The sequence below is a fragment of the Diaporthe amygdali genome (genome assembly GCF_026229845.1).
Source record: "Diaporthe amygdali strain CAA958 chromosome Unknown NODE_31_length_594919_cov_65_084759, whole genome shotgun sequence".
NCBI lineage: Eukaryota > Fungi > Ascomycota > Sordariomycetes > Diaporthales > Diaporthaceae > Diaporthe > Diaporthe amygdali.
This window is the reverse complement of record NW_026517051.1, coordinates 1-18,699: the sequence shown is the minus strand read 5'-3', so window position 1 is coordinate 18,699 and position 18,699 is coordinate 1. Positions and strand designations below refer to the sequence as shown.

General features: G+C 48.6%; 3 protein-coding genes across 3 annotated transcripts; 1 reads left to right on the top strand and 2 right to left on the bottom strand.

Moving 5' to 3' along the window:
• Nucleotides 1-5,542: 5,542 nt before the first annotated feature.
• On the bottom strand, nt 5,543-9,499 carry J7T55_000246 (uncharacterized protein; the record flags this gene model as incomplete). The annotated part of the gene is made up of 1 exon (XM_053132345.1): nt 5,543-9,499. The coding sequence occupies one exon, from the start codon at nt 9,497-9,499 to the stop codon at nt 5,543-5,545; it is 3,957 nt and encodes a 1,318-aa protein (XP_052989485.1).
• Nucleotides 9,500-14,048: 4,549 nt separating this feature from the next.
• Nucleotides 14,049-14,968, top strand: J7T55_000245 (uncharacterized protein; the record flags this gene model as incomplete). Its single annotated transcript, XM_053132344.1, has 2 exons — nt 14,049-14,852; nt 14,960-14,968. 2 exons carry the CDS (start codon nt 14,049-14,051, stop codon nt 14,966-14,968), a joined length of 813 nt encoding a protein of 270 aa, XP_052989484.1.
• A 1,376-nt stretch (nt 14,969-16,344) lies between these two features.
• Nucleotides 16,345-18,333, bottom strand: J7T55_000244 (arylsulfatase; the record flags this gene model as incomplete). The annotated part of the gene is made up of 3 exons (XM_053132343.1): nt 16,345-17,837; nt 17,904-17,989; nt 18,050-18,333. The coding sequence occupies 3 exons, from the start codon at nt 18,331-18,333 to the stop codon at nt 16,345-16,347; spliced, it is 1,863 nt and encodes a 620-aa protein (XP_052989483.1).
• Nucleotides 18,334-18,699: the final 366 nt, after the last annotated feature.

The window sequence follows — 18,699 nt, the reverse complement described above, 5'->3', positions numbered from 1 at the left end:
GATTCGGCTGACACGTTGGTATAGGTAGCAACGCCGAGGATGGGTCGACCTTAGAGGTCGAACAGTGGTAAGAAGGATCTTATATGCATGCGGGATGCTGGGGTCTTCTCGCTAGTATTGGCATGCAAGCTCCGCGATGCAACGCTGGCTACCGATCACGGCAATCGTCCGTGAGAGTAAGATTTTTGTGCGTCCGGGTAGATTACGGAAACGGGGCCTGATACGGAAACGAGTCCCCTGGAGATATTTATCCTCGACGAGCATCGGATGTCTGCTCGAATTATTGCTTTCTCTCTACAACTATCCCTAGGCAGATATTTCGGAACCGTTGACAGTACCTTGACTTAAGAATAAGGAGGAAGTGGAACTCCACGGTACCTGGTCACCACCTAGATAGGAACAGCCTATTCAAAGACAATCTCATCCCTCTGCAGACCGGCTGTGCATTTGAGTTGCCTCGTGCAGAACCTATACGTGCGTCTAGGGAGGCCTTTGATGCATAGCATTCTACTCAGTCCTTGCATTTGATTATGTATTTTCTTGCCTCTTTCTGCTATTTGCGACCCTAAATGCGCGACGCCTTATTTCTAAAGCGTCTCGGATGGATCAACGAGAAAGACGCCAGCAATCGCAGCAATCAGACTACAGGCTTACGCCCATCCAAAGGCGACGCCGTGTGTGTCCAATAGCGCAGCTGCGACAGTCTGGATTTACACCTTGTACTTGACATCTTTTTCTGATTGGGTATTGGCGATGAAATTCACTAGGAACGCTTCTAGTAGAATAAGAGGTAATATCACTGAAGCGATGTTTTCCAAAGCGATGAATAAGCTCGCTAGTGGAGATCGCAACTTCCAATTACGCGAAAATTTCAAAGCATGATTAGCCACTGTTCCATACCAAGTAATAGCAAATAAAAATGGCAAAGATATTTGGAACGGTTATGAATCACCGAGTCACCGCATCACCATCATCGGTCTACTCGTAATGGCAATGCACTTTTCTGGAGTACAGAGCTGAACCAAAGTGACCAAAGCAAAGAGACAGACTCCGCGGCGTATACCCAGAAGTACAGAACAAACCCAAACTTGGGTTGAAGTCGACGGCGTAGCATCAGCAATAAGCACAATGAAGGTGTTGCTATGGATTCGAAGGCTATCACGGCAGGCCAGGGGGACATTTCTAGTCGTAGATCAGTAAAGCCTGGCAACTCCAATAGGGACACTATAAACAACCACATTGACTCTGTCACGGGGCCCTGTTCTTGGAGGATCGGTTTTGTGTAGCACGCCCACCTCAAGCGTGAAGTAGGTGTTAGCTGTAAAGAAAAGCAAACCCGGTACGAAGATGCATCCAAACCCAACGGGGAAATTGCTGCCGTACACCAACAGAGACAGTTGCTGGGAGATACAGATGCTGCTATGCTCGGTGCTGTCTATCGTATCTCGTTAAGTGTAATTAGACTACCACCTAGGAATGCATAGACTAATATAGAACGAACCGTCGGTACAACCGTGACAGACGGTAACATTTGCAACGGATTTTATCCGCTTCAGCCAATGACACTATCTTCTCCCCCTGGTCTCGGCCGTTTCGGCGCCTTGGCATCGCTCAGCCTCGCCTCTGGGTCGGTCGATTCGCCAGCAATTATTATGACGGTCGGTCCATGACGGTCGGTCCATGAGTTGTCAGGTTGCTCTCATGCACGATAGGCCATGCATATGCATACCGCCAACATCGACCTTTCCGACAAGGTGTGGTCCCGCCCCTGAATGAAGAGCTGCCGTGGGTAGCCTAAGCAGATCATTCGGCCAGCTGAATGTTGCATAAGAGGAGGGCTCAGGCCGCAGCGGGATCACCTCGCGTCCTCTGGAGATGGTCGGCTGCAATGTACCCAGGTAAGTTCGTCACACATGCGTACCGGACCTCTACCGGCCTTGCAGATTCGTCAGCTACGAGACGCAGCTAAGCTCAGGCTGAGTATGATCGAGGGTGGCTCAACTTCTCATCTCCGGCTGTCCTGTGCCTTATTTCCATGCTGATCATGCGCGATATATAGTAGACTGTGGGCTGTGCCAAGCCCAACTAGTGTCATAGGTAGGCTCATAGGCCTAAGTGAAGCTCGACATAATAGAAGGCCGTGCAGATTTCCCAGTTGTGCTGGAATTTGGAACGTGCCAGGCAGCATGTTATGAGATAGGTGACATTCTAGCGGGGACCTGCGGCCCACTGCGTAATTTACACTTCGTATTGTGTACTTTGATGGGCATTCATCCTGTCGAGCTGTTACTGGATATGGAATGAACATGAGGTCAGAATTTGACTGTACTGAAGTGAGGAGGGGGTGGGTCTAAAGTGAGCTTCTTGAGTCTGAGTGGTCTCGTTTAGACTTGCTCTGCATGTAATCACACAACCTATAAATAATGTTCTGAATATAGATGAATAAAAATTGAAAAAGTCAACGAATATATCTATCTTAACATGGTGTTTGGCAAATTGATCCCCCTGGCGCATCATAGTGCGAGAGTGCTAACCACCGGGCTGTGCAGGGTGAGAAGAGTGATCCAGATGAGTCATCTATTCAAGCCACGTCCTTCGATGTCCTGCCTTTGCCCGCTCCTCCACTCCTCCACAATGCCCGGGATGACCATCCCCCTTGACCAGGAACGAGGCAGATGGGTGATCTTTCAGTCGACAAATTCGAATTCACAAATCTCATCACTGGTCAGTTCTTCACTCGTCTAAACGCCCACTTTTAATTTATACTGTCTCCTCCCATGACTTCCTTGGGACAAAGTATCCTTTAATTGGTTCGAGGTCAGTAAAACCAATGTCTTTCCTTGTTAATCTCCACCAAATTGGAATTCGAAATTTTACAAAGTTGTCTTGCGTTGAGAAGAAATGAGAAGAAATCGCTTTCGTGGAAATCGCTCCGCTACCAGCGTTGGGTCCTAGTGGCGTTATCTACGTAGCTTAAATGCGCAGGAGATAATAAGGTTGTACATGGAGATACTGAAAGGTGTAACAGCGATTTCAAGCATATCGACGCTGTTGTCTATTTCTGTACGCGAATTTTAAGAGACCTTGGCAAGTACACAGCGTTGCTGCAAAGGGGTCGGATCGACGCACTCGGGTGTTGTGAACTGTTTCTATGGATATCGAATGCGAACGGAAAGGGAATACGCGTTTCACTGGTGTTACAGACAATCTTGAAGGACGGGCAGCTCTTAATCCCCAAAGTCCGCGTTGGAATCTTGCAGCTGCCACGGCAATATTTCTATTAGAGTAGGCTTTGGAAGTTGGCCAAGGCGACCGAATGGAGCATGTGCTCGTCGCCTTCGTTACTTGACACTTTGGGCCGGTTTCAAGTCTCTTAAAAACACCAGACCAATCAACACGTATGCAACCCTCAGAATTGTCTCTGATCAGATATCAACGCCACAAGGATTTACCAGCTTCACGTGTGTCAAACCGGACGCTGTGTGGACATTGTATGTCCTCGGTCTAAGGTTAATGAGCAGGAGAATGATAAAGTATCGGAATTTGGACGTAGAACAGTCCATGAATGCTCAAGCCTGTGTCGGCCTCGTAAGCTTTGACGAAGATGCCACAGCTTATTAAGATCACCAACGTTACATCATATGTCGCCGTTTCTCATATTTGGTCAGACAGAACCAGAATTAAGCTTAAAGAGCCAGGTCAAGTTAACAAGTGCCTATTATATTTATTTTCGCGCCACGCGGTCAAAGTTGAATGTGATTTTATCTGGCAGGATACCATTTGTATTTCGACGGTTGGGTAACTACGACAAGATATCTTGAGAAGAATGCACCGGAACTCCTACGAAGAAAGGTACATTCTCATACACGATAGAGAGCTCATTAACTTCTCCTGGAACAATTATGGAAGTCCCTAAGGTGTTCTAGACATATCAACTTGGTTCACTCGATGCTGGACCGCACTTGAGTTGTATGCATCCAGATCTGTGAAGATCCCCTTTGTAGACGAGAATTACAATCACGCAGTCAAGGACCTAGACGATAAGGTTCTTGCCTACGTGTTCGATCCGTTTGCCCCTTCAGCTTGGATCGAGATTTTGGCCGCGATCAGATAGGTTTGCAATGAAAATTTCTGGATGGGGACGGGAAAGCCCATTTTACACATTTTAAATATTCTTCTGTTGGTCACAGGACCGAATCGGCAGCGCTACGGATCTCTCCTTGCTGGTTGAGTGGCTCATATGGGGATGAATTCGACATGAAACAGGAGAAGTGCGGACGTGGCTGCAATGGTACAGCGTAGCCAATCAAAGTTCTACCAGGTAAAGAACATGAAAATCACATTGAGGAGGTAGAGTTCATCACACTGTCTTCGCTCCTCAGGGGAAATTCACGATCTCCCGTGTTGGCCCATTGTCATGGTGTCCACATTCATTCTTCGATCTGAGCCTGCCGATGCCATCTGAGGTCATTATCGAGCTACGGTTGGAGTGAGAGTATGAAGGATGTCTGAGGGGAGCGAAGTATCCAACACCGCTACATCAGCACGACACCCCCCGGTCGGAGCCCGTTTACGACGATCTTTCTACGCTACTTGGGGTCCACGAGGCTTTGGCGGAGTTGGAGAGCCACTGGCTTTTAGCTGCTTGGGGTCCTTGCATACAGATATGGAGAAGTCGCTGCTTGATTGTTCGAGATATAGGTAGTCGCATTATTATAAAGAAAGATATATCACAAAGATACGCGTTGGGACTTTAGCAGTTGAGAAGGATATTGTTATTTTTCAAGAATGCAAAAACAAGATATACTTCCTTCGTATTGAATAGGCTATTCAAGATTTTATTAGAAAGTAGTAGCCCAAAGAGACATTCCTTGAAAAATCAAGTATTAGTGACAAATAATTTGAATCAGATAGGAAAGAAAAATGTAGAAATTATACCAATTTACATTTGGGGCAGAATATTATTTTGAACTGTTACTTCTACTCTTCTTCCTGTTACATTCATTTGGAAATGGGCTTGAGAGATTTAACCGCCTTATATCGGGCTAAATAGGCTGTGTTGATGGTCATGGATCAAAATCGTGCAAGTGTCATGAGCCTGACAAAAATAGAAGAAACAGCTGGTTCGGAAGCGGCTCAGAACAGACCGTCATATGACCCAACGACATGACAAGACCCCTCATTAGTCACATAATATAATTAAAAAAGGTAAGGGGATCACTCAAGATCAGTTGTATTGATCCAAGGTAGGCCACTCTATTGTTGATATAGTGTGAGCCAGGCTGCAGAGATGGATCATATAGAACACAATTGTTATAAGTAGATAACGCTAGTCCAAGACAGCTCTTCAACAATCAATCTAAGTATTTCCCTGGATAGCCATGACAGCTCTCGGTCATCTCTTATGAATATTGCTCAGAACGCCACCGCCTTCAACGCACCCTGAACATTAGTCCGTTGATAAACTATGAACCAGCCATGACCATTACAATACGAAGTTTGTGAAAATAATGACAGGAGAAGATGGTGGGTGAGTAGGCAGTCATGAACGCTTCTGTAGCTGCTCGACAATTATCTCGTGACCATGCTTTGCCGCCCACGACAGCAGCGTCCATCCGTTCTCATCTTCAACGTCTGTGTCGACTCGATCGTTATTGAGCAGCATTCGGAGAACAACTATTTGGGGCCGCGCCATCAGTGTCCGCTTTCTGTTTTGCTGCTCAAGAAGTATAAGTTGCATCTGGTAATCTTCAAGAGCTGTACTTTGAAAATGTGTTGGCATACGGGGCTTAATCAGCGGTGGTATCTGTAGAGCCTTCGCTGCTCGAAAACTCAATAATAGCGGCGTGTGCCCGTACTTATCTTCAGCGTTTGGGTCAACTCGATCAGTATCAAGCAGCACCTGGACAATCCTCTCATGCATGTTTTCTACAGCCCAACATAGTAATGTCTGGCCGTTACTGTCTCTCATATTGAAATCGACCCTGTTTGTGTCGGAAAGCAATTTTATAACACCCTCATGCCCATGCTTCGCAGCACACCAGAGTATTGTATCGCCGTTGTTGTCTTTCATATTGACATCAATTGCATCTTTAGCAAGAAGCAATTTTACAACGCCCTCATGCCCATGCTTTGCAGCACACCAGAGTATTGTATCGCCGTTGTTGTCTTTCATATTGATATCGATTGGGTCTCTGGCGAGAAGCAACTTTACAACACCCTCATGCCCACTTTTTACAGCACAAAAGAGTAATGTATCACCGCTTTCGTCTTTGATACTAACGTCAACTGCAGCTTCGGCGAGAAGTAGCTTCGCGACACCCTCATGGCCTTGTCTTACAGCCCACAAAAGCGGTGTCTGATTGCTGTTATTTTTTATGTTGACATCAACCTTGTTTGTGTCGAGTAGCAGCCTTGCAATATTTTCATGTCCGTTTTTCGCTGCCCATAAGAGTGTTGTATTACCGCTACGGTCTTTGGCATCGACGTTGACCGCGGTTGTGGCGAGAAGTAGCTTCACCATACCCTCACCTCCCTTGTGTGCAGCCCATGAGAGTAGGGCCTTGTCTTTCGGAACCACAAAATTTCGCCCATCCTCTATCTGCAGAGAAATATCAACATCTGTCGGGAAACTCGTGCCGTGCTGCAGTATTTCTTCAACCGCATTGCAATGTCCATTGGCAATGGCAGCGAAAAGTGGATATCGATACCGCTCTCCCTGTAAACCGATTCGAGGATCACGGTCCAATTGCGTTGACATTAGCCTTGTCCAGTTCTTCTCAGCAAACAAATACAGAAGAGTTGCACTTGGCGTATGACGGCGGATTTTGTGTTTTTCAAGTTGGTTATCAAGATTGATCCAAGCTTGAAGAGGAAACTTGTCCAGAAAAGTGCTTTGCTGTAACCCAGCCGCTGCTTCATTGGCATGATAGAAGACCTGGTGGACAGCGTATTCCAGGAAAGGAAACTTTGCCGAAACCGACTCTCGCATAGTTTTCGCTTCATTCGATGATGCTTTGGGAAGCGTCATGCTTGTAGGTGAGCTACTGCTTGGTAAGGACCCTGACGTGTCAACACTGATATAGGCAAGGCAGCACTGCTTCAGTCGATCGTGGCTTAAGCTTTCAACGTTTTCTCCGAGCTCATGCCATAGATCACGGAGGCCATTATCCTTGATCAAAAAGTCTCGCACCGATTCGTGGATGAACTGGACCGTTTTGCTTTTAGATCTTGTAACCTCTGCAAGTCCTTTGGAAGAGCTCAGCACAAAACGTCCCATGTCGTCTGTGCCGATGTATTCCGGATTCCATTCGGCCAAAGCCTCGGAAGATACGCCGGAGACCACTGCGAAGTAGAATTCTTCATGCTTCAAGGGCCGCTTTGCATAAAGTATCCACTGTATACACAGCAGCAGCTCGGCCATATTGTCGTTATCCCTCCTCAACATGTCTTTAAACAATTCGCTTAACTGGCTGGGAATTTCTTGCAGTCTGGATTTGACTGCAAAGATGCGTCCTCGTTCAAACTCTTTGTTGAGAATATCGACGACGAGAACTGTCCACATGAAAACGCCGGCCGCTTTCTCGAGTATCTTGTTCCTGATTTCTTCGACCAACGGTCCATTTCCTGTTCTCAATCGACCTTCAACATATCTCTTTAGATCTTCGCCATGGTCTGGTTGGTCTTCAAGGATCAATTGCTTCCCGTGCTGGATATCGATATATGGGTAATGACGGCTGGAGAAACAGATGTAGAGCCTGTTCTTAAGTTCACTGGCCTCATTTCCCAAAGCCTCGAAGAAATCCACCATAGCTCGTACTTCGCGCTCATTGCACTCGTCCAGAGCATCAATAAAGCAGGTGACGCGTCGTTTGTTGAGTCGTGAGACTGCAGAGGAGAAAAGCCGTTGAAGCACCTCCACTTCCCACATAGTGGAGCCAGTCTGATTCTGAGGCACACGTTTTATGCCATCGAGTACATCTTGGAGGTCCGGGAGCTTCTCAAGAACCTGGAGTAGAATGGAACGGAGCATTCCTGCGGTCGTCTTCTCAAGGGTATCTCCTCTAGCATTGAAGAAGAACGAGACAGTGGCCGCATTTATACCAGTGTTGCGTTGTGCATTAGTGAAAGCAAATTTCATCAAACTTGACTTTCCTGATCCAGGCTTTCCATTGATCCATAGGAAGCCGTGATGGCTATTGAACTTGTCCTGGTCCAGCCAATCTGTGTAGTCAGGATGCTGGAGCAGCCACTTGCAGGTTTTAGAATAAACCGCCTTTATGTTTGAGTGTCGAGAGTCGATCTGTTCAAACCTCAGAGAGTCTAATATAACTTTCCGATGCTCTCGCGATGATATCTGTTCTGCGGGGTTGTCAGAAAAGCATGTCCTTTGACCGGTTGTGTAATACTTGCCAACAGCAGTCACCGCCGAAGTCCTTCGCATATTGACGGCAGGTATAACATGAAGGAGTTCTTTGGCGTATGCTGCCGCTGCTGCGGCTGCATATCGTTGCCATCCCTTGTTTTTATGCGAGTCTGAATAGTCGCAGATTCCACGAACAACAAGACACGGAAAACTATCCGCCAACCCTGCCGCTTCCATTTCAAAACAAAGAACGCCAGGGCCGTGAGCGTTCTGGTCCCGAGACACCTTGTCCCGTGTCTTTCCATGCTTCATAACCTGATTTCCAGAAGCAATGAGTCCGTAGTGAATCTTTGGGCTGTTGTCCGGTCGACAGTCGCGCGCTACCAACTTCGATCGATCGCAATGCTTGCAATCCTCCGTCGATTGAGAGTGGTCATATCCACCGTCAAATAACAAATCCTCAAGCCTGCTCGGATAAGCATAAGCGGTCATTGCTGGTTTTCGTGAGAGCATATCGGCGAGGATGGTCGAAATTCGACTGCCGTCTTGCTCATGACTTGCGCGTAGCTTGGAGACGGCCGTCATAACATCCTGAGGCGGTCTATATGGAATGCTTGTGGGTATGAACTGGCCGCCGTCAACAGTTTTGCCGAAGTCGTACTGAATAACTTGATCGCTAACTACCACGTCTCCCAGACGCACGTCAGCCTTGCCAGGGACTCCGCCACCTATTCCAACCATAAGCCTCAGTCGTATAGAAGGGAAACTTCTGCGAATATTGTTCGCTACAGTTGCCGCGTTGTTAGTTCCATAGTGCCCTGATGGAAGGCATGCAATGATGACGTTGTGCATGCCAATACTCCCGAAGGTATATGTATTAGTATCATCGATATGTGTCGGTAGGCTCTCGTGAATGTTGCTCAACATAGCTTCAGCCGCAGCCATCTCGATGTGAAGTGCGCAGACCCAAGCGATAGTGTAGTCTTCGCATGACAGTACTGATTCTGTCCGGTCTTGCGGGAAAGCATTGTTACGATCGTTGTCAATACCCGGTCTCAACCGCTTCGAGTCAGGGAGGGTATAGTCGATCTCGTTGTATGTGTCATCCACGGATCTCTTGGTGGCTTTATCCATTGTTTGAGTTTCAATGGATATAGCTACAGTTATTGAGTGATTTGATGTAGCTTCTTTCTGTCACTTGAGATGTTCTCGGGGTAGAAGAAATACCTCTGTCAGCACAAGTCTGGATTTGAGAAAGGCACAAGGGAATAAAGGAATGGATACAAACGGATTGAGAGGGCTGTGAAGTAGTCAAGGAGAAACACTTGAGAATATCCTTGCCGGCTGTGATTGAAAAGCTGATGCGAGTGCGCCTAGCCAACGCAGCAACCACATCGGGGACTTGATCTTCGACCGTACTGTAGAGGGGAGGCACAGCGCCGAAGCCACGCTGCCTTCATTGGCTCAGCCACCAAACGCCAACTCACCGGTATGCAGTAGGTTGTCGACTTTTTCCTGAGCGGGTAGATAGCATGATTAACTCATCCTAGTCCACAGCCTGCATGTAAGTGCAGTTTCCTACTCCGCTAACCCGCACGTTGCGGCGGGATCGCCTGAGCATTGCAATGGAAGCTGTCTCGCGCAGAATGGGAGCCTATCAGCTCAACTGTGCGCAGCATCTCAGCCCCTGTGTTGGTGGCACAAGCAAGGCTCATAACCCCTGGCTGGTGACCACATCAAGTCATGAAATTCTCTGCTTGGCAAGAACTTTGAGGTTCAATGCTGGTAGCACAACATCAACAGTTTCGGGTCTCCTGACGTCTTTAATGCGCCTTGTCACTGCATGCTTCTTCTGTAGGGCTCTTCGTGGCGAGGTACATACACGTGGCTGCGGGCTAGGCTGATACAAGCAGCTACCCGCGCTAACAATGCTGGGCACTCTGCTACACAGCAGACCGGTAAGCAGTGTTAGTAATAGCAGTTGATGTACGGTACTTGTTGTGCCCAGAAGAGTTTGCTGTGAACATGCGCACTTTGTTTTCTTGCAACAGTAAAAGGCGACGGCCAGCAACATATCGAGCGGAAGAGGTATATTATCACAATATGCGATTTCCACTGTATGTATGAAACTCGTATTCCTTGCAACGAGAGCAACTTACTTAGGAAGAAAATGGCGCCGCCTTGCAAACTAAGTAGCACTGACCTAGCCTTGGGCGCATTGAAACGCACTGCCCCGCTATCACGGCGGGGCAAGCACCCGTCAAAAGAGGTGGAGAAAATGGCGGTAGCAGAAGGAGGGACAAAGGCGAGTACGATACAGAAATAAAGCAGTACTGATGGTTGTCTACATTCGAGACCCTTTTAGGCTTACGAACACACCCAATCGTCTTGCGGTTTCGCGCTTGGCCATGCCACCCTGTCAAGGATGCTCACATGTTGACGTATTGCAGTGGACTAAGGGTACTATAGATCGCTTTCACCCTTCTGCCTCAACATCGCTGATGATAGAAGCACAGGCAATGGCAACTGGCAGCGTCACAAATTTCCGGCCCAACAGCTTTGCACAAACTATCTAAGCAACGGGCTCCCAGACGCCTTGACCGAATCACCCATCTGCATTATGTCCGTCTACCTTATAAGAGAGACCAAGCAGCCGCTAACTTTCCCAAGATTCGCCAGTGCTAACGAAATCCGCACATGCCCGCGATGCCGGCCGATCTTTACAGAAACCCTTCACATCCCCGAGCTGTGGTGGTCTGACTGTTGCCGTCGATCAAACGGCTACTTTGGCTGTGAGATCGCTCGAAATAACGGAGATGTTCTTGATTATAGTAATTATATATGCACTTGCCGCAATATGACCTCGCTGATAAGGTATAGATACCTGGGCATATTTCGAAACAAAACATCTAGACGAAACTATGCAATATACTTGGGACAAGACAAACGTCTTTGCAAGATGGTCTCCTCAAAAGCTTCAGAGTACAATAGTTATATTCGATGCTTGCAAGTCTATCCTAGAGTGTGTTTCAGACAAGTTCTTAAGGTCAAACCCTAGCTGTGTTTGCGATCCGTTCTGGATATATGTCGTACTAGTGACAGAGCTGGTACACCGAGAGGAAGCCGCCGTCTGGGCTATACGCGACCAGGTCAGATCGAGGGAGATAGAAACGGTGCCTATGGGCTGGCCACGGCCGGACTACCGACGCCTGCACGATATCGCCAGGCATGCCATCCATGTATCCGAGACGCTCGATGTTGCCAACGATACTCTTACCAGGATTGTTACAGAGCATGAAATATTCATGGCAAGCGACCTAGCTGTCGATAAGAATTTGTCACAGGATATACATCATCGCTTGCGCTTCATCGAGAGTATGATGACCAGTTTGAGGCAACGATCTGCGTCGAATGAAAAACGACTGTTGAATGAGATTCAGCTCGCTTTTCATATTGTTGCCCAGCACGATGCCAACACTTCGGTGGAGATCGGGCGTGCCGCGCACTCGGATGGGGCCGCTATGAAGACTATCGCCTTTGTTACGCTTGCCTTTTTGCCCCCGACCTTTATATCGGCTATTTTTAGCATGTCATTTTTTTCATTCAGCCCGGATTCTGGCTGGACCGTTTCTGGAAAGATATGGGTATACTGGGCTTTTGCAGTGCCTCTCACCTTAGGATCGTTCCTGTTGTGGTATTACTACCTAGCACGCACTCCTGCCTTGTCTCGTTATTATAAGAGAAGTCCTCCGAGTATACCGTCCACTTTGCCAGAAACAGCTGTTGTGCTTCAGAACAGGCAACTTTCATTATAGATCACTATTTGTTATACATAGCAACCCCGCAAGCGATCGTTAAGAAGAGCGACATTCGCGAAAGGCATTATACTTTCAAATAGAATCAACACAAGGAAATATTAGCAAATGCCATTTCTTTAATTGTATTGGATCGAGTAAATAAGGTGACGGTGCGGCGGAGGTAAGTGTGTGATTAGAGGTGACTGCAGATAGACCACCTACAGCCCCTAGGCACTTTGCTCTTAAAGCGTGATGTCAGTTGGAGGCAACCTTCCCTCCTGCTCTCTTTCCTTAGCGATACAAGGTCTGTTAGCTGGGTTACGTATTCGAATATGATATGTGTTTAGGATTATTAATGTTTATTTATATAAAATAGAAATGCCGTATGTACAGTATAATGGACTGTACACAGACTGGAGAGAGAATAACAAATCTTGATCTTACCTACCTCCGCTCATGAACACCGTCCACTTTTTCCGATGTGACGCTATGCGGAGGATCATTAAGCTCTAACCATAAGTCGCCCCCCGCAAAAGCTGAGGAAAGAGAGCCTGAATGGAAAACTTACTTCCGATGCCGAGCCCCCCCCCCCTTTCACTGTATAATATTCTCTTCCACCGAATTTCAGCGCCTATGTTGTTCTGGGCAACATGTATGCCTCCTGTACCTGCCAAGTGGTAGATGCGGTGTCTGTCAGGTTATTAGTGCTCTATGTTTCACCTGCTCTCTGCCTTCCTCTGTCTCTATTAGCATTGTCGTCGGCGCCAGGCAGAATACTGGCTAGGGTGCCAAAGCATCATCAACCGCAGCTGATTTCTTCTGAAGTCCACGGCTCGATCGCCGAAGAACAACATTTGTCGACGTTGTCGACGGTGAGATTGCGAGCAGACATAACGATAGGGAGGTACCCGGACAAAGGTGTTTGCTGTGCCGATCGAGTTCTTTGGTGGTAGCCTTCAACATTTTGAGTCACTTGTTCCAGGTCATCACATGAGCCTGCTCAGCCCGAGGAGCCTGTTCGCCGGCCCTGATCGTTACGGACCATCTCATCACGGGAGGGATACAGAAAAGGCCATGCTCTCAAGTCTGGCTCGTGGTTGTGGGACTTTCAATATGACTTCGCCTTGATAAAGAAAAAGAGAAGAAAAAAAGGTTGCCTTCAACGCTTGTCCAGCCTTTAAGGCAAAGGGCCTAGGGGCTGCAGGTGGTCTTGTGGGTAGCTACCACCATTCACTTAAAACCGCCTTCTTCGCAGTCTCGCTTCTCGCTTTCTCAACAACCGCTAAATCATAATCAGACCCCACTGTATAATTGTTTCCAACCCGTAATAATGTACCACCCAATTTGTAACATACGCTAGCGGAGGTTGGTGGCAAAATCCAATGGTGTCGGAAGCATGATGCGGCTTAAGATGCGATCCTCGTACTACATACAGCCGAGTTAAAATATCTACAGCTACCGGTCATAGCGTCCACGTCCCCGAAATAATATTGCTTCCAAAGATCATGCTATTATCTTCTTCCCATATGGCCTCATCTGCTGCATTAAAGATGAAGTCTTGGAGGAGACAAAAAGTTAAAAGCTTTTCCGGTGACTGTTACTCCTCCGTGGAGGCTGATTTCCCTCATCCCGAGATATGAACTCTGCTGCTTTGCTTCAAGGATGCCTTAAGGATGCCTTCTTTGAGTGTTATTGATCACGTGCACTGTGGATCCTAGGTGACTAACATTCAAGAAGGGGTTAGTTCTTACGTAGGCAGCAACAACGGGGATTGTATCGCTTGGAAGCGCGAAACCTTTATTCTAAACTTCAGGAATCACTTTCTACGATACGTCTTCCCATCAACTCGCATTCCTGCCGCCGGAACCATCCTCACTTCGTTCAGCATGAGCGAATGCAGAAGATTTGCTACCTCCGGGCTCTCCGTTAGCCCGGTTCTCACTACCGTCGAACTGCTCGAACCCATTCTTCTGTGCCTTGAAATGCGCTGCCTCCTCACATCGGCCCTCAGGGTATGCCGACAATGGCGAGACGTGATCCAAGGGTCGGTCTTACTACAAAGGGCACTCTTCTTTGAGTGCGGAGAGGAGCCATCGGAGAGTCATGAGGTCACATTCAATCCTCTTTTGGTTGAGCTGTTTCCAATACTATTCGACTTTGCTGGCACGCCAAGCCCCCGCGGATTCAACGATCTCGCGATCGAGGCGCTCCCCATTGGACAACGCAGGGTGGCCTTTTATCGACGCGATGCGTCTTGGCGGCGAATGCACTTGCGTCAGCCTCCAGTGAACCATGTGGGTTTGTGGACGTTGGACAAGATCAGGTCGAGGAATGAGAAGATGAAGTTGATGAAATATGATGGAGGTCTGAGGATGGAAGGCTTCTACTTCTTGATCTTGAAGCACGTGTATTGGTGGGACCTCTTCGTGAAATGGGGAGAGACTCAAGGACAACAGTTGCGCCTTTTTCAATGGGTGCGAACGCATATGAGAGGACCGGCCGAGGAGATAGTGCGCACTGCAGATGTGACCATCGGAGGTCTCGCCGACGATTACTGCGTGGAGGAAGGGTACGCCAGGACATCTGTGGATGGCCGTGGACTTTTGAAGATGGAGATGGGACGTGCGTTGGCTGACAATGACCGCGTAGATGAAGAGAGTGTCAGGAAGTCTGTGGCCAGCAATGGACTGGTCAAGATGGGAATTTTTTGGTTTAAAGTTATGGAGCCAGATGACGGGGAAGTTATATGGCAAAAATGGGATGGTCCATGTCGCTGTCTAAGGCATTGATTCCGAAGGAGCTCTGAGAGATTGTATATAATTTTGATAGGTCCGAAGTCGAGTTGTCTTTTTGAATTTGGGCGTCATTGAGCGGCACTCCCCTGAGCTGCTTTGATAAAACTTTCTTTAAATTGATCTAAGATTTATATGAATAAGAAGTCTATGAAAAGAGTTGAAGTCGACATTGTACCATCAAAGTTTTATTTCTAATCTATTGAACTTTAATATAATCTATTTAAAAGAATGAAAAGTGATTCCACTACCTTCAAAGGAATTCAAAATATCCTTTAGTTCAAAGAGAATATATTGAAGTGGCTAGGAACCGCGTTTAACGTTCTCTCCAATAGCTTTCCTATTTAAAGGCTAGTATATACTTTTTTTAGAAACTTCTTACCATTAGCATAACATGCCCTAAAGGGATAACTAACATAAACAGCACCACTAGTAAAAGAAGAAATACAATAAAAACGTATACTTAAACTTTTCTCCCCCTGAAAGAAAACCGTCTAACATACTAAATAGTTTATCAACCTATAACAATAGCATAAAGACTACCGCAATATATCTATATATTGTTTATTTGATTATAAGAAGCAGCTAAAAACTGTATATTAACACGCAGGGCTCAAGCCATTGGAATGGCCCCAGGCATTGTCCATGTCAGGACACTCTCCAATACTACAACGGAGTCCACCAAGACAGCCTATCAGGTCCTACGGCCAACTCCAAAATCGGCATCCTTCTGTGAAGTGTAAGGCACTGCAAAGGTCGTCGTCCATGTTTGTTAGTGTGCCGCTGGATGTGCCTGAGGGCGTGGCGAGTCCGTCGGGTGCTGTGGCTACTTTTCAAAATCGTCCATCGAGATGAAAGTAAACATTACAGAAGACGGCGTAATTTGCAGTTGATGCAGAATCGGAGCTCACGGCGTCATTGTCTGTATGAAGGCTATTGTGATCTGCTTGAGTAGTATCACATACATTATTTCAGTAACACAGCTACATCCTCAAACAAACAAAATGCGAAAACGTCATGGCGGAACGCCTATGGCCTGACTGGCTACCTTGTGCCCGGATCTCACTCAACAGGGGCTTAATCTACAGCAGATTGTCCCACAGGAGGTTTACCTATAGGACGCGGAGGTTATTCCATAGGACCTACTTGTGTAGGAGGTTGATCCCAAGGAGGTGGGCTGTGGGCGATGGATAATGCTCAAATACCTACGTGACTCACTACAGAGCTTGAAATGCTGTGGCCGCATAGCAGACACCCAAGAAAAGCTGGTCAGAATCAACCTGGGTTGACTTTCCGGCTATCTACAGACCTGCATGACTGTGCCTCGATTCCGACACAAGACCTTGCCGACCATATTTTCACTTTTTAAAGAAAGTATTTGATTTGTGCATTACGGCACCAACTCGTCGTCCCTTAGCTGGCGCGCTGACAGCATTATTGTGTCGAGCGTGACGTGCCTCTGGTACCAAGCTCCCTCGAGCTTGTCGTTTGACGGCGCCAGGAAGCTCTCAGGTGCCACGCTGACAAAGTTGTCCGTGGGCAATCGGTACTGCTCCTGCAGTGCGGCGGACGAGGCAGGATAGAAGGGCTCTTCGTTCGGAACGTACTGGTACGTCATGCACTCTTTGAAAGCGATCCGGGGGAACCCCGCGAAGAAGGCGTCGTGGGCGGGATCCATAGCGTCGTTGAGGTTGTCGAATACGGTGGTGGTTTTTAAGGCCGCAGGAGGCCGCAAGATGGACCAGGGGTTTCGGCAGGTCTCCTCGGAGCAGCTCTTGGTCACCATCAGTAGGGCGTTCAGGCGGTTGATGAGCCGCCTCGTCTCCGTGTCGTCGACGCGCGTCACGGCCAGGTTCTCCAACTCATACGGGTCGTTCGACGTGTCGTAGAGCTCCTCGTCACCGCTGCACCATTTGGCGTACAGCCAGCTATTGTCGGCTTCATCAAAAATGCGTAGCGTCTTGTAGCTATTTTCCGGGTACGAGGTGAAGGGGGGTGCCTCGAAGTGGCAACCACCCCAGAACTCGACGTTCAGCAGTTCTTTGCCAATAGTGTCTTGCTCCGGCTTCCCCTGCCACTGTCTCAACAAGCTCCTGCCGTCAAAAAAGCGCGGCCAATTCTCCTGGCTCACCCCAGCGATGTCCAGGAATGTAGGCGCCAGATCCAGATGAGCCCCCGGAATCCGCGACTTGACATTGGCCGGAACGCCAGGGCCGCGCACGACGAAGGGCACGTTGGTGTCCTCGGCATAAGGTAGGGCCTTTCCGGCTACGGCGCGGTGCGTGCCAATGTGGTACCCGTTGCCAGAAGTGAAGATGATGAAGGTGTTGTCAAGTTGGCCGCGTGAATCGAGCAGCGCGATCACATCCTCGAGGATCTCGTCTACGCCCTGTAGGGAACGGATGCGTGCGCGGAACTGCTCGTCAGCGTAGGCGATCTGGGTTTCATTGAGGGCGGGTAAGCTGCCGACCCAGTTGCTGCGAAGGGACTGGGTGGGATCCGGGGGGTTGAAGTTTGGCACCCGGGGCGCGGTGGCGTTGGGAAAGTCGTTGAGATGCCGCGAGAGAGGGACAGGGTTGGCGATGCCGGCGTCGCCCTGCTGGGCAACGTGTGGGGCTGTAGGTGCGATTTCGAGGAAGAAGGGCTGGTGTTGGTCGGACGTCGAGTTGGAGGTGAGATAGTCGAGCCGTGCCAGGGCCTTTGCGCGGATTACGTCCGACTGATGGTAGCCAGAGTATAGAACCGGCCGCTCACCATTCTGTGACATGACGACGGTATTGTAGGCGTACGTGTACGGGTCGACCAGGCAGTCGGCATGGTCCCAGCCCTTGGGCGTCGTGTTGTAATTGAGAACGGTATAGCCATTAAAAAACTTGCCAAGATCTTGAAAGCAAGATGGCAGGCATCAGGTCAGTCGTATGTTCTGCTATCGGCATGAGTCTCACCTACATTCGGCACGATATCCGGCCGACTTCAGCCAGAACGGCAAATAGTCATTGTTCTCGCCCGACAAGACAAACTTGTCGTAGTTGCCACTGTTGCCACCAAGACTTAGCTGCCGGCCTCAGAGCGTGTCGCCATCCATCGTAACTTACCCGGGCGCTTGGACATGGGTGACGTTCGTGTTGTGTGCAGCCTGACCCCGGAAGAGCGAGGTTCGACTGGGACAACACTGGGCAACAGTTACATGATGGTTGATGAACTCAGTGCCCTTGGTAACCAATTCCCGCTGCAGTACCCCCTGAAAGTCGGTAGATCCGAGGCGTCTGTCTTGGTCATCAGACAGCAGCAGGACAATATTTGGCCTTGATGCCTGAGACGGAGTGTCGGCGGCCACATGCAGGCCAAAGTTTGCCAATAAGGCAAGCAAATTGTTCATGCTTCCCGTTTCCGTGCCGTCGACAACAGCTCAACTGGCAGACGTACCTAGGCCTGTACGAAAGACATATTGCAACCTCCTGCAGGTAAGAAGCGGGCGTTAAACCTTTTCTTTCTACACTTAACATGCGGAAAACCGCTAATCCCTAAACCGGCTCGACATGGTAAAGCGGTCACGAGTTAGTGCTGTGGCATAATTCTCAATTATCGGTAGCAGAAGAGGAGTGAACAAGCCAGCGGAGCATCACCGTGATATAACCGGGTGTGCCTCTGTCTGTGGCAAGCGACGCGCGGGGGGGGGGGGGGGGGGGGGGGGGGGGGGGGGGGGGGGGGGGGGGGGGGGGGGGGGGGGGGGGGGGGGGGGGGG